The following is a 14564-nucleotide window of genomic DNA, read 5'->3' on the forward strand; positions in this document are numbered from 1 at the left end:
GCGGTATGCATTTTCGTTTCCCGTCACACGGGTGCAGAAGCTGGACATATTTTGTGTAACATGTGGTTCTTTGCACTTTCTTCTTATTATTAGGAGATTACCGCGATGACCACGTTTTCTCCCTCTACTTCATGATACCGTTCTTCTTCACCACATTAGCGCTTATGTACCACAACTGGTAAGATAAGTCTACCAAACTCGGGAAAGTTAACATATATTTTCTGCAATCAAAAACAAAGAGCTATATGTGCAAGTCCCCCTCTAGCATGGTGATTGTAATCTGTTTTGTCACAGGTACCCTTCATCTGTGTTTGTGGGAGATACTTTCTGCTACTTTGCTGGGATGACCTTTGCTGTAGTCGGCATCCTGGGACACTTCAGCAAAACAATGCTGCTGTTCTTCATTCCTCAAGTGGTTAACTTTGTCTACTCCGTACCACAGCTGTTTCACATAATCCCCTGTCCCAGGCACCGGCTCCCGAGGTGACTGCCTGATTATGAACATCATTTATATACGATTATACCCTGTTGATATGTGTATTGCTCAACTTTTTCTTTCTTCCAATGCTCCTTCTAACTAAAGGTTGAACCCAGAAAATGGCAAGCTGGGGATGAGCTACTCTAAATTCAAAACAAAGGACCTCTCTAAGTTAGGCCACCTCATTTTGACGGTAAAGCTTTTCTTTTGCGTTTTCTCTGTTTGAGTATTCCCATGCTTTAATAGAAATTCTCCTCAACTAAGCTGTAAATCATGTCAGCTGCTGGTCTTGTCCCATCACAACTCAAAGAGGAAAGCACCAAATCCAGACTTTTGATAAGATGAAATGAGGAAATCTTTATGAATATAATTATCTAATTGCTTTGGGCAATGAAGCTGATTGTTTCTGCTCCAATTGCCTCGCGCTGTCAGCGTCCGTTATTAAAACCCAGACGCATTATTTGGTTGTGACGCAGAACACATTTTCTCATACACTGTATGACAGAGTCCCGTAAAATACTCACTGCACTGACTGCTTCCATAAAAAAAAATAACAGGGTAAATAGCAGCCAGGTGCTGCTGATCAAATGCGCTTGATTAATTGTTCATCATCAAGTGTGAGCGCCTCTATAAAAGCAGACGTGTTGGCAGTTTGCTGGTGTGAAGCATTCAGATGCTTGTTAACAAAACGCCAATGAGAGAAAGATATAAGCATTAATGGCAGAGAAGCAATTGTTGCTGCCCATCAGTCTGAGATGGGCTATAAAGTTATTTCCAAACAATTGAAGTCCATCATTCTACAGTTAGTCTTCTCACGCGTTCCAACAGATTCAATCCGTGATCACATAATACAGTTTTCAGAGAAATAATAATAAAAAAAACCCAGCAATATGGCCAAATATGGCTGTGCATGATATCCCTCCAAGTGTCACGCACGGTAACGGTGAAGTCATTCAGTCAGCCATGAATGCCTCTGTATACCAAAGTGTACTAGAGCCAAATGTGAGGCCACATTTAGCTGTCTGTTCTGTTGCATGACCCAAATGATCCCAAGAACAGCAGCAAATCTAACCTAGAAAAAAAAAGATAAAGCAACAAGCAATAAGAGTGGGCCAGAATTCTTCTACATTAATGTGACTGACTGATAAAGCCATACAGAAAACAATTAAAAGTAGTTCTACGATGTAATGAATCACAGGGAGTATCTAGTTTTTCACAGCACTGCATACAGGTTGTACCGCACATCGCAGCACACCTAGATTTGGCACATAATAATTATGCCCATGGGACAGGTTACATGCAACATAAAAAAATGACAATGAACCATATGTATCAACCTGAAAATCAGATGAATTAATCCAATACATTAATTTGCTTAATTAAAAAAATTGGAGAAGTTGATAATAACTCACAAGTTTGGATATCATGTATGAACGCGCACACACACACACAGCTGAGGCAGACCACTAGCATGCGTCGGGCTGTGTTTACTGGCTGATAACAATAAAACCTTTAATCCTCAACAGGTGGCAGAGTTATTAAAGCTGCTCGAGGTGCGCAGAGGCCATGAGGGGGATGGTGATTTTATTGAGTGCAACAACATGACCTTAATAAACCTGGTGCTGAAAGTACTCGGACCCGTCCACGAGAGAACTCTCACAGTCATCATGCTCGTCATACAGGTATAACAGAGCACCTGCAGTATCCACATATGCCTGAATATTGTCAGCCATAAAATGTTTGACTCGCCTCTCATTTCTGCGTCTCACTCAGGTGATGGGCAGCGCAGTGGCTTTTGGGATCCGTTATCATCTCGTCCGTCTCTTCTATGACGTCTAGATTACCGGGACTGAGGACGGAGTGCTGACTGAGGAAAATATGATACTGCTGTGGAACTATTTTACAGGCTCACTGTTCATTTGCCTTTTAATAGTTTCCACTACCTCACTGACATTTTTCATATTCAGACTCTTTCTGCAGTAAAGACCCAGAGCAAGGATTAAAGCTTTATTTAACTTCACCACAACATTTTCATATATATGTACAAGCAGAACGGCTAATGATTTGATGCCAACAGTAGCGCTCTCCTGGGATTCAGTCATTACAGTCAGGGAAATGTAACTGGGTCTTAATCACCCCACGTGTTCAACCTGAAAGTATATTTTTATACTTGGTTTTTAAAAAGAAAGTCTGTCAAGTTTTGATCTTCGGTGTAGCAGACATCGCTGACTTGCAAATGTAGAAATCCTCTAAAAACTGGTCAAATATTCACATGTTCACATACTGCTTTAACCTGCTGTTGAGAGAAAATGTGCCTACTTACACTTTAATGCAGTTATGGTAGGAATATTAAACTCATTTAGTGCTTCTTGGTTGTTTCTTTTCCCTCTCAACAAAAGTCACAACAACAAAATGATTGTTGTGAAGAACAGCAGTGAAATATCAAAGGAGTGTAGTCATCAATAAAGTGTGAGGAGATGATTAAATAGAGGTCATGAAGTCACATGACCACGTCCTGATTGTGGAAAAAGCACATCCCGATTAAAGATAACTGATCGTCTTTGCTTTTCTTTCATCAAATATATAGCCGTGTTGTTTAGGACTGAGCATCATCCCAACGGTTTCAGAAAGAGCATCAACGTGAAGTCAACTGGCACTGGACTTTTTTATTTAGGAATGTAATTACAAGTGCAAAACTGTTTACTGAGATTGAAGGCACAGATTATCAAATAAAAACGGGAAAAATGATGATGTAAGATTGTGTTGTATTAATACTTGGGAGAAAGTGTGCTAAATTATAGTGCTTAAAGTGTTTCCGTTATAGTTCAGAAATGGGACCAAGTCACAGTTTGTGTGGTTTTACCTCTCTCATGCTGAATTGTAACACAAGCAATCAATATACAATTGAAGTGCAGACATTTTACCAAAAATTTAGCATTACCTGTTTATCCATTGTATACAAATAGCTGAAAGGGAGGACATGCAGAGGGTTGGTGAGACAGAAGAGAGTGTTAGGGTTAGATTGAGGCAGGTGATCCGCTGTGGCGACGCCTAACGGGAACAGGTTGTGGGTTGTTTGACATGGAAGACCCAAAGAGTCACTCACCTCAAAACAGAACATTTTGTGCTTTATTAATGAATTGTGCAATGAAATGTGCGCTAGTAAAATCTTTTACCAAATACTTTTTCATAATCTTTAATTAGACATCACTAAACTTATGATTAAAGCACAAAATACTTTGATTTTGATGTGTGGAATTCTTCTGGTCTTCCATAATTGTAAGCGTGTAGTAAGGTGATATTTTTGCCTTTAAAATGTACACAGTGTCCACTAGTATAAAATAAAATTATAGGAGCATAAATGCCCTAAATTTATACTTAAGTAAAATATTTGAATAAATGTCAATAAAAATGAAGATTTATTGTAAATATCTTCCAATTGTTAACTGTAAATACAAAAAGGAATTTTTTTTTGCGTAGGAACTATTTAACTAAACTTTGTTTCAAGGGGAACGTCGGTGTTGTTGGACAGCCCGCGTTTGTGGACGGAAGAAGAACAGGTCCGATGAATACGAGCTCTCTTTTAACGCTGTCGTGAAGCTTATAACAATTTATGCTTTTAGCTTATTAAATAGTTCTCTGCTGGTGTTTCAGCAACACTGTGGAGACTGTTTAATGTAAGCTAGCAGCTTAGTTGCTGGGCGGTCAGGTGATGGTCAAACAGCGTTTGCGACTTCGGTCCTGGAGCGAAACGTCTGACATTTAGTCCAGTTGTGACTCGGAGAGATGCCTCCTAACAAGCGAATGCAGAAGAAAGCACTCAAGCTGGAGTGTGAGTGGGGTTCATGCCAGGAATCATTTAATCGGATGGAAAACTTTTGCAAGCATGTGGAGGGTCATCTAAGTGCTTTGGAAGAGGAGGAGGAGGAAGAAGAAACAGAGGGTGAGGTGAAACGCAGCTTCGTGTACGTGTGGCACCTCCATAGCTGAGGTGTTTGTTTTGGAGATGTAGCGTGAGGAGCTGGACAGGAACGTGTTTTAATGATTTGGTTCAATAGGCCTTAACCAGTGTGGCCTCACTTACTGCACGTCTAGACCACCACTAGAAATGACGAGAGTTTTTATCCATCAGCTACTTATTCATAACATTTGGCCACTAGATATTGAATTGGATTAATTTACTTAACTTTGCTGGCATCCAAAGTCCTGATGATAAACAAGGCATTCAGATAGATAAGTCATACTGATCCTTTGCCCAAAGTGATGATTCCTCCTAATCTAGTCTCTTTTACTTTTTGTGCAAAGGGGAGAGAAGCTGTCTGTGGAGAGACTGTGGTTTTTGCTCCGTGGAGGGATCTGAAGAGTTGCGGCGACACGTGTTCTTTCACTGTTATCACACTAAACTAAAGCAGCTGGGTCAGCAGGTTCTCAGTGCCCATCCAAAAATCGGCAACTGCTCCATCGCCTACCACAATCGCAACATCATCCCTGAAATCCCAGATAATTTTGTCTGCCTTTGGGAGGAATGTGAAGTAAGTTTGCTGTATCTGCTGCTGGTGAAAGACGAGAGTAGCAGATACATTGAGCATTGATGGAGCTTTCCCAAATCTTATGCTGCCAGTTCTATAGACACTAATGCTACTTCGTAACGTGAGAGGTCTAGGGTTTTGAACCGAAGCCTGAAAACAAGCTGGCTAGTCTCTCCACTGTTCACTCCAGAGAACATGACATCCATGTTTTCCAAAAAGAATTGCAAATGTTAATTCGTCTGACATCAGAAAAGGTCTCTGCTTTGCTTCACTCTATTATAAATGAGGTTTGGCCCAGAGAAGACAGCAGTGTTTTGGATTATGTTCATAAATGGCTTTTTCTTTGCATGACAAAGCTTTAACCTGCTTTTGTGGATGGCACTGTGAACTGTGTTCAGATCTCTGTTAGTGTTCCTGAACCCAGTATTTCTGAGTTTTTAAATGATCTGTGTAGTAGAGTTAAACTAATAATACATGTGGCTCTGTAACTCTCTTAATGCACATGTGTTAAAGCAACCACCGTATGAAAACCCTGAGTGGTTTTATCGCCATGTGGAAATGCACAGCCTGTGCATAGAGATACCTACAGGAGACTGTGAAATCCCGATCCGCTGTGGATGGAAAGGTACGCTTACAGTGTTTGTTGTTTTTTTTCAACTGTAAATGTTAAGTGAAGATTGTACAGCTGTACATTTTCAGTGTCGAGCTGAGGATTTCAGACTTTTGAATCCAGGTTTTGTGCCTGTCATTTTCAGACTGTGAAGCGACTGCTAAAGGCCGTCCTAAGCTGCGAGAGCACCTGCGCAGCCACACTCAGGAAAAGGTGGTGGCATGTCCCGGCTGTGGGGGGATGTATGCCAACAATACAAAGCTGTTTGACCACATCATACGACAGAGCGCCATGGAAGGTAGATTCTGTCAGATTTATGAAATTAAGCTTAGTAATGTTAAAAAAAACCTTTAATAATCGAACAATCTGTGTCGTGTCACATAGGTCAGAGGTTCCAGTGCTCACACTGCTCCAAACGTTTTGCAACAGAAAGACTTCTGAGGGACCACATGAGGACCCACGGTCAGTTATGCTTCATTGTGCTTTTTTTTTTTTTTTTTTTTTTTACACATGAGCTTATGCCATGATGAGGTGTCCATCCATACACAATTCACAAAAAATGATACTCCTGGAGTATGAAGCAAATCTGTTCCATACTCTTGGAGGTGAAGCTTTCACACATTGTTCATCTACCAGGTCTTCACTCAGATTGTGTTTAAGACTAAGACTTTATTTCTGCATGTCACACATTACAATAACCCGGGAATTGTGATGGACTGTGAGCCAGATGAGTTAATCAGCATCTTTCTGGATCTTTTCTGCTTCATAGTGAGAGCATCCAGTTTTAAAATGAAGCATTTCACAACTATTTCTTGGCTTGACGCAACCAAAAATAAAAACAGTCCTTCACAGTGTCTATTTTTGATCTGCTGAGCATGTGATGCACTTTGTTGTGAGTGAGTGAAGAAATCCTGTTGCCAACAAACAACTCTGTAGTCTTAATATAGACAAATTTAATTTCCCCACTGCTTTATTGGGACAGTGAGCCACTACAAATGCCCATTATGTGACATGACGTGCCCGTCGCCCTCTTCACTGCGCAACCATATCAAGTTCCGCCACAGCAACGAGAAGCCATACAGCTGTGACTACTGCGAGTACAGGTACCCAAACCCCTGAAACTTCACCAATTTAAGTCAGGATTAAGTTATTAAACAGACAATGACATTTGCTCCCACCGTTTTTAAAAAAACCCAAAAAACCTCACAGCTGTAAGAATCTGGTCGACTTGCGCAAACATCTGGACACCCACAGCAGCGAGTCAGCCTTCCACTGTGACGTCCCTGGCTGTGGCTTTACATCTCGAGCCGCTTGCACCATGAAGATTCACCACAAAAGAGAGCACGAGGTGATGTTTGAAGTGTTTGTTTAAACTTGCGTTCAAGTAGGGATTTTTGATGTTTTCATTGATGATTGTGTTTTATTTCCATAACCAGGGGAGTTTTGTAGCTCGCTACAAGTGCCATGTGTGCGGCCAGTGTTTCACCAGGGGCAACAACCTAACTGTCCATCTGCACAAAAAGCACCAATTTAAGTGGCCGTCCGGACACCCCAGGTTCAGGTGAGTGTTGCAGTGAAGCAGCTGCAGTAATAGCTATTGCAACGCTTGAAGTCTTTATTCGCTCTTGACAGGTACAAGGAGCACGAGGATGGTTTCTTGCGTCTGCAGCTGATTCGCTACGAGAGCGTGGAGCTGACCGAGCAGTTGATGCGAGAAAGACAAAACAGGCAAGCGGAGGAGGACGGCGGCAGCGAGCCGACGGAAGGTCAGGAGCTGCAGGAAGGAGCAGCTCCTGCAGAGGTGCAGGTGGAATTGAAAGGGGTGCTGCTGGAAGAGCAGAGGATCGACGAGCCAGGCTCGACAGTTGGCGCTGAGGAAGGCGGACAGGAAGAGGGCATGCTGTATGTCCTCACTGGAGGACTGTCACAGGCAGGAGAGGAGTCTGTAATGCTGCAGCTCCAGGATGCTGCTCAGCAACAGGAGATGGAGGTGCTTTGACTTGATGCACATCCTGAGCAGGCACAAAGTACACAGTCACACTCTTCTTGGAATTCATGAACTTCTACAAAAACCTGGCTTGGATTTGAACAGAAAGCGAACTGCTTTACTTAAATTATAACATCTGAATTAAGGAACACGTACTGTTATGATTCATGTTGAATGTAAGCCTATATTAGGCAAGTAAACTGTTTTTTATGTGTTTATTTGCTAATGTGTAGCATCTTAATTTTAAACTGTTTTCAGTTAGATGTTCGTGTCTCGTGCTGTAAAATCTGTCGAGACAGTTGAAGGCTAATGTTGCACTGCCTGCTGGGTTCTCAATCAATCAAATTCAGAGATACATCAGCTGAAACCTTTAAAGGTTAAGAACATGAGTCATGGGACGTCGTGTTGTCATTAATATTCAACAGAATCTGGATTAAAGCTAAGAGGGCTCACCTTATCTCGCAGAGTGTGTACCTTTCCCAGTTAAACTTGAATAAACACGTGAAACCTTTTTGTCTATTTTTTTATGTTTTGTAATATTTTTTTAAGAGTGAACTTTTTTCTTTATGTATTACATACATTCATCATCTGTTTTAGCTCCACCTGCTAAATCTAACTGCACTCCTGCAGCTCTGTTACTGATATACACGGCTGTATAATTGACATCTCAATCGTCTAAAATGTCTTGACTGAACTCAACTGAGCTGTAAATCTAAACGTTGTCTCTGTAGTATTGTTAACGTCCACATTCACCACCCACATCATTAGTTACACCTTGTTGGTACCAGTTTGGACCCCCTTCTGCCTGCACAGCTGCCTTAATTATTTGTCGCTTAGATTCCACAAGGTGCTCGAAACATCTCTCTGAGAGTTTGACATGATAGCATCACACAGTCATCGCACATCCGTGATGTGAATCTCCCGTCCTGCAACATCTCAAAAGAGTTCTATTGGATTGAGATCTGGTGACTTAAGGGCATGTTCAAGAAACCAGTTTGAGATGACTTAAGCTTTGTGACATGATGCATTACAATGGAAATCCAGGCTCATCAGACCAGGCGTTGCCTTTTCAATCTTTTGTTATTCAATTTTGGTGAGCCTGTGAAATTTTAGCTTGCTTTTCTTGTTCTTAGGAGACAGGAGTGGCGCTCAGAGTGTGGTCTTCTGCTGCTGCAGCCCATCTGCTTCATGGATGGTCAAGTTGTACATTCAGAGATACTCTTTTGCATACCTTGGTTATAATAAAGTTACATTTTCAGCCAGAGAAATACTGTTCTCTGGATATTTTCTCTTTCAAACCATTTTCTGTAAACTCTAAAAAGGGTTGAACTCATACCAGCCCGTCTGGCACCAACAACCATGCTATGTTCAAAGTCGCTTAAATCATCTTTCTTTTCTTTGTTTGAACTTCAGCAGGTTGTTTTCAAGCAACAAGGCCAACATTAGGTTTGTTTTCTGCTTTTCTCATACAAGAAAGACAAAAAACCCCAGAAAACCATTACAATTTTTCATGCTGACCAAAACAAAGTTCTATATTTCTCTCAATATATTCTATATAATTATATATATTTCATATATTTTAGTTAATCCATCTAATGTGAATGATGTGCATTGGATAAAGCGTCTGTGTTTAAGGTACAAGTACCTCTGTTATCCATCACTCGTCTCATCAATTTGGAGACGGTCGTTCTTTCATCCCTCTTCTGCTTTAAACCTATAAAAACCTTTGATCAGGTGTAGAGCTGGGCGATAGAACGATAACGATATGTATCGCGATATAACTTTTACTCGATAGAGAAATTAAGCTATCGCGATAGACCTCGCCGCTCTTGTCCTCAAAGAAAAAAAAAAAAAAAGGTCAGCCAATCCAAATTAAGTAGCGCAGAGCCGAACCAATCACAGCCGCAGCGTCACGTCGCGTGGCTTGTTACTACAGCACAAGTGCCAAGCCGCACGTGTGTTTGTTTGGGAAGTAGCCAGCGGGTAACCGAGCGTGACCGAAGAGAAAAAAGATGATGGTTCCAATGCCGGAGAGATTGTCAAACGGAAGAGCCATAGAAGTTCCGTAGTGTGAAGGTATTTCGGCTATTTCAAGTCTGACAAAAAATAGAGTAGCGTGCACTGTAAATTGTGCCGAAAGCAAGTCTGGAAATACAATAAACTGGAGCATGCGTCACACTGTGCGCCACGTTATTGTTTCGGTGAAATGAATTTCTACAATACTGTTACTGTTAATTCTACTCTCTGCAGTGTTTAAATGCTTACATATACACACAGTTACTGTCCCTCCACACATACGACTCGGTTCTGCTTCTATGCCCCAGCTTTGTTTACTTTTTCCCACCGAGGCTTCTAGACTTCTGATTGGCCAACATTTCGGCACGGTTAGGAATCTAGCGCCACCTGCTGCTTTGGCATGTTCATAGCAGCGTTTTCCTTCATTTCTGCCTTTATGTGTGGACGGGATTATTTTTTAAAACGAAAACGGAAAATCTCCGTTTTCAAAAATACCCGTGTACGTGTGGACGTAGCCTCAGTCTCTGACTGGAAGCGCTAATTCGTCATTCGGCTTTTGTCAGACTAAAGTAACTGTTAAAACTGTTTGAAAAGCTCAGCTATACAACAAGGAGAGATTGAGAATTTCCTTTTAGTTCTCAGTTTATTTGATATTGACAAAAGTTAGTCAGTTTTGTCTGTTCTTCTGTAAAACAAACTAAGATTTATTTTTAGAATTAATATTTTGTTTCTAAGTGGAATTGACAATTTAGTCTGTTTCGTTTGTTCTATTTTGAAACTTAAACGCTTTAGCGGCTGCCTTTTGTGTAGTTTGCAATATTTGCCTTTATTTATCTGAAAAAGTCTCATGTTCCATAAGTACATCTACCCTGTTGAACTTATTATGGGAAATAAATATTTAAATAAAAACAAGCTGCTGATTATTTCACATTTTACTTGTGAGCAACGGCACATTTAAATCTTACAAATATAGTTATTTGGCTTATATCGTGATAGATATCGTTATCGCCTGAAATGAAAAAAACATATCGTGATATGAAAAAATCTCATATCGCCCAGCTCTAATCAGGTGTCAAAATCGTGACACAGCTTTGCCCAAGTGGAGTCCCAGGATGATAAACAGTGCACAGCATTAGCTGTTTGTAGAAGATTAGGCAGCACACAGAGCTTAGTTGAAGCGTTACTTAAACTCTCTCTCGCTGCTTCCTCTTCCTCCAGTGAGTGAACTCGGTTCTCCTGGGACTGATTCTAATGGCTTCATAGTCTAGTGATGGCGTAGTATAATGCTTCTAGTTGGTTCCTGGGTGCACCTAAAACATTTTTTTTAGAAAAACTACTTCATCAGGAGATGGGAACTGTGAGATTTTACATACTGCTGCTCCTGTTGTTGTTTGGGTCCATCCACAGAGGGACATCTCAGTTTCCTGAGTGGAATGGAGAGCTGGAAGGTAGTGGTAAGATCTCCTTTTCTGACACTGTAATGCTATTCTTCACTAACTTTCTGGTTACTAAGTCATGGCATACATGAATGTTTGTCCAATCCTTGCGTATTAAGAAGCCAATGATTTAGTATTTTTCTTCTTCAGGTGAGATCGAATCGATTTCCCAGCCGAATTTCATAGATGACACATACTGGTCTGGGTCAGCCCCGCTTTGTTTAGGAGGTTGTAAAGCGCGGCACCGGGAGCTGAGGAGAGATCGCTGTGGAGACTCTAGCTGCTGCTGGCTCGGCTACAAATCCTTGTGCAGAGGTAAGACACAGAATCAGAGCGAAGAAACAAAAGGTCACTTGTTAAAAATACCTTCGTCTTGTGCTTTGTATTTCCTGCATTTCCTTTTCTCTGTGTGTCAGTGAACTGTGGAAGGCCAGATGTGGACTACAATGGAGCAGTGTATGGTAACGACTGGTGGGTGGGATCTGTGGTGAGGTACACCTGCCGCTCAAGATTCAGGCTTATTGGAAACTCTACCAGATCATGTCAGCCTAATGGCCTCTGGACTCCAAAACCTATCTGCCTACGTGAGTCCACACAAACCGCAACAAAACAACAACAACAACAATAGGTTTTCTGACCCAGTATCAACATTTACGCTCTTTGACCTGCCTTTTAGGAATGTGTAAGCAGGGGCAGATTGAAATCAGCGAGCGTGAACTGAGTGGGACATGCAACTCCACCTGCGTGGGTAAGAGCTACTTCGGCCCACCCAAACGAGGCTGCTCTCAGATAGACAACTGCAGGAAGAAGGAGACCGGCTGGAAACGGTTCTTTGCACAATGTGTCCCTTGCATTTGTGACTGCGCTTTCTCGTGTGGTGAGTTGCTTCCACCTCCACATTGTCAGGACAAATGCAAAGCAGAATGAGCATGCTGCGGTGCTGTCTGTGTACAAATACATTTGAATATTGCTCTACACATGAATTTGCTATCCTTCTTTCAGGAATGATATCTGCTTTGTTTTTTTTGTTTTGTTTTTTTCAAGTGTCTGCAGGCTAAAACACAGAGATGCTTACAGTGTAACAAGGCTGCAGACAAAGAGGAGACACAGACCGGCTGTAGACCAAAGAGTCACGCTGCATTTCTGCTGCTTCATCCAATTTTAAGAACAAATCTGGGTGTTTAAGGACAATAATTTAATCTCTCCGGCACACACTCCAAGCCTGCCTGCCTGCTTTCTGTATGTAAAGGATTACATGGCAAGAACAAATCCTTCTGGCACGCCAGTGTTAAGTCACTCTTTAGGATGCAAAGCGGCGAGAGGGTCAGAAAACAAAAGGGAGGACAAATTTAGTGAAAGGCACCTGAGAGGTTTAGATTAGATTCAAGTTCAGCAATTATTTGAAATAGAAAGCGACTTTGGCTGATTTTTTGGGCTTTTCAACATTATTTCCTGTCTAGATAGATAGATAGATAGATAGATATATATATATATATATATATATATATATATATATATATATATATCTCAATCTCATACTATATTTAGCTTGGATGTCTGCAAACACATGCACATGTTTACTTTCCTCAGATAAGGATGGGAATCAAAGAAACAAGGAAAGAGGGAAGTGAAGCCAAAGAGATTGGCATCTTGCGTCTCCTCTCAGCCCATCTGTCGTGGAAGGTGCTGAGACCTTAATCTTGTTATAAGATGTTTGTTCAGGGGTCAGAGTTAACAGAGAGAGTGGTGTAGAACTGTTAACAGCATTTATACTTTAGGTGTCATGCTGTGTGTACTTTTATTTTCAAGTTATTTATTGAGAAATGTATATCACAAGCCAATTGTATGAATGTGAAATGAATTAAAAACTACTCATGTCTTTGAAATCAAAGGTTTAACATTTAAAGCGATGATTTCTGAGCCATGCAGACCTGAAGCAGAGCTTTACAGATGGCACTAATATTATTCTGATTGGATTATATTATCAGTCATCCCCCGTGTCCATCATCCCATCGCTCCTCACAAAACAACTACTGAGCATTAGGCTTCCAGGCAGGCCTGTGACACTTGATATAGTTCCAAATTAAAAAATGGTAAGAAGTAGTGTGGAGAAAGCAAGTCACTAATCAAAGATTTTCAAAAGATATATGACAAAATATTTAATAAGTTTTGACCTCTGCTCCCATTTAATGGCTTATATGTTTTATATATTTTAAAATCACATTAAAAGACTTCAGAATTTTTTTTCCTCTGTCTTTTTTTTACTCAACTAAAATCGATTTCATTTTGAAACCGAAAAACAGACTCAAAATGTGGGGTTTTTTTTTCCTTTCACTGCCTTTAATAAGCGACATTACAGGTTAAACCACTAGATGTCGCTGTTTTGTCACAAAGTGCATCACAAGTGTGAGATTTAGGACTGATTCCCTTCCACTTGTGATCCTGAGGAGTTACTGCTCAGCATGCATCACTGTTGAGGACTCCAGGTGGTGTACCTCAAGACGATGTGCTCATCCGCTTTGGGCATGTAGCAGCCGATCCCTGTACGACGTTTAGATGACAAACACTGATATTTACACACATACAGCCTGACAGAGCATTATAACAGAAACAACAGCAATATAAATAACAATGGGGCGTAGCATCCTTTCTCTAAAAGACAAAAAAACATGCTTTAATAGATAAATCACTATTAATGTGTAGTATCACCACCTTCTCCTTCTATAAAAGATAAACACGCACAAATGTTGTCAGAGCAGATAATTTTTCAATAGCTGTAGGAGGCAGTAATTGAAAAAGACAACCCAATCTCCTGTCTCATTATGGCTCATTAAGTCGTCCTCAGATATGCTGAGGTGAAGCTCTGGGGATGACACTCACCTACATCCAGTCTGTCGAATTCTCCAGAGCTTTCAGACAGGATCTCCCAGTATGTCTTCTCATCCTTATTTCCAGCCACTCCATTCACACTCTCCAAGAACAGGCCAAAGTTTGGGTCCTCCTTCACTGTGAACCTGGCAACACAAACAGTCAGGGCTTTAAGAGCAGAAATGGGTCACCCTCAGCTTAAATATGTAAGAGAATCAGCCGGGGCTCCTTTTTAGCAATAAAGCATGCTAGACAGTTATATTAAAGGGGATGTCATGGGTGGACTTACTTAAAGTCGTGCTGTGCATCGTGCAGTCTCCTCAGAGCTCCCAGCAGCACACCTCCCTTTACTACACTGCTGGAGTAGGACTTGAGAGGCTCGTTAGACTGCTCGTTCTCCACAGACAGTTTGATAGAGAGGGATCCTGATTGTGCACGCAAAGCAATTCACATGTGATACAATTTATGATGCACGTCTACAAAAGATCAAAGCTTCTGTAAAATTTACCTTCATCTGTGTCTGTAAGAGCGCCACGTGTCAGCAGGAGGAAAAAGCCCACAGAGAGCAGAGCTGATGTCCTTAGTGCCATGTCGAGCGATCTTCTATCTCAGATGTGTGTCTAACACCACATCACCTCAC

General features: G+C 41.2%; 4 protein-coding genes across 5 annotated transcripts in view; 3 read left to right on the top strand and 1 right to left on the bottom strand.

The window, feature by feature from the left end:
- dpagt1 (dolichyl-phosphate (UDP-N-acetylglucosamine) N-acetylglucosaminephosphotransferase 1 (GlcNAc-1-P transferase)) overlaps positions 1–3222 on the top strand; it is a 4452-nt gene extending 1230 nt beyond the window's left edge. Inside the window, exons 4-9 of the mRNA XM_085364453.1 lie at positions 1–3; positions 94–178; positions 295–483; positions 584–671; positions 2005–2160; positions 2252–3222. The exon at positions 1–3 is cut by the window's left edge and continues 144 nt beyond it. Of these exons, the coding sequence (XP_085220579.1) occupies positions 1–3; positions 94–178; positions 295–483; positions 584–671; positions 2005–2160; positions 2252–2317 (587 nt within the window). The 3' untranslated portion in view covers positions 2318–3222. The remainder of the gene's footprint in view (positions 4–93; positions 179–294; positions 484–583; positions 672–2004; positions 2161–2251) is intronic.
- Positions 3223–4028: 806 nt separating this feature from the next.
- On the top strand, positions 4029–8102 carry hinfp (histone H4 transcription factor). The gene is made up of 9 exons (XM_085363650.1): positions 4029–4421; positions 4784–5010; positions 5521–5632; positions 5763–5915; positions 6002–6079; positions 6600–6720; positions 6827–6965; positions 7054–7178; positions 7250–8102. Exons 1-9 carry the CDS (start codon positions 4265–4267, stop codon positions 7614–7616), a joined length of 1479 nt encoding a protein of 492 aa, XP_085219776.1. The 5' UTR covers positions 4029–4264; the 3' UTR covers positions 7617–8102.
- A 2866-nt stretch (positions 8103–10968) lies between these two features.
- Positions 10969–11983, top strand: LOC146624068 (C4b-binding protein). The gene is made up of 4 exons (XM_085364877.1): positions 10969–11074; positions 11207–11371; positions 11473–11640; positions 11733–11983. The coding sequence occupies exons 1-4, from the start codon at positions 10969–10971 to the stop codon at positions 11981–11983; spliced, it is 690 nt and encodes a 229-aa protein (XP_085221003.1).
- Positions 11984–13342: 1359 nt separating this feature from the next.
- Positions 13343–14548, bottom strand: LOC146624069 (cobalamin binding intrinsic factor-like). Of its 2 annotated transcripts, none has more exons than XM_085363651.1 (4): positions 14433–14548; positions 14214–14349; positions 13937–14070; positions 13343–13597 (listed from the first exon to the last, which is right to left on the bottom strand). In XM_085363651.1, the coding sequence occupies exons 1-4, from the start codon at positions 14512–14514 to the stop codon at positions 13524–13526; spliced, it is 426 nt and encodes a 141-aa protein (XP_085219777.1). In that variant the 5' UTR covers positions 14515–14548; the 3' UTR covers positions 13343–13523. The 2 variants fall into 2 exon arrangements, with proteins under 2 accessions (XP_085219777.1, XP_085219778.1); XM_085363652.1 differs by having other exon boundaries at positions 13534–13597; positions 13941–14070.
- Positions 14549–14564: the final 16 nt, after the last annotated feature.

This window comes from Diplotaxodon limnothrissa, linkage group LG10 (assembly GCF_057381915.1).
Source record: "Diplotaxodon limnothrissa isolate DT_005_m linkage group LG10, D_limnothrissa_male_GT1.1, whole genome shotgun sequence".
NCBI classification, from domain to species: Eukaryota; Metazoa; Chordata; class Actinopteri; order Cichliformes; family Cichlidae; genus Diplotaxodon; species Diplotaxodon limnothrissa.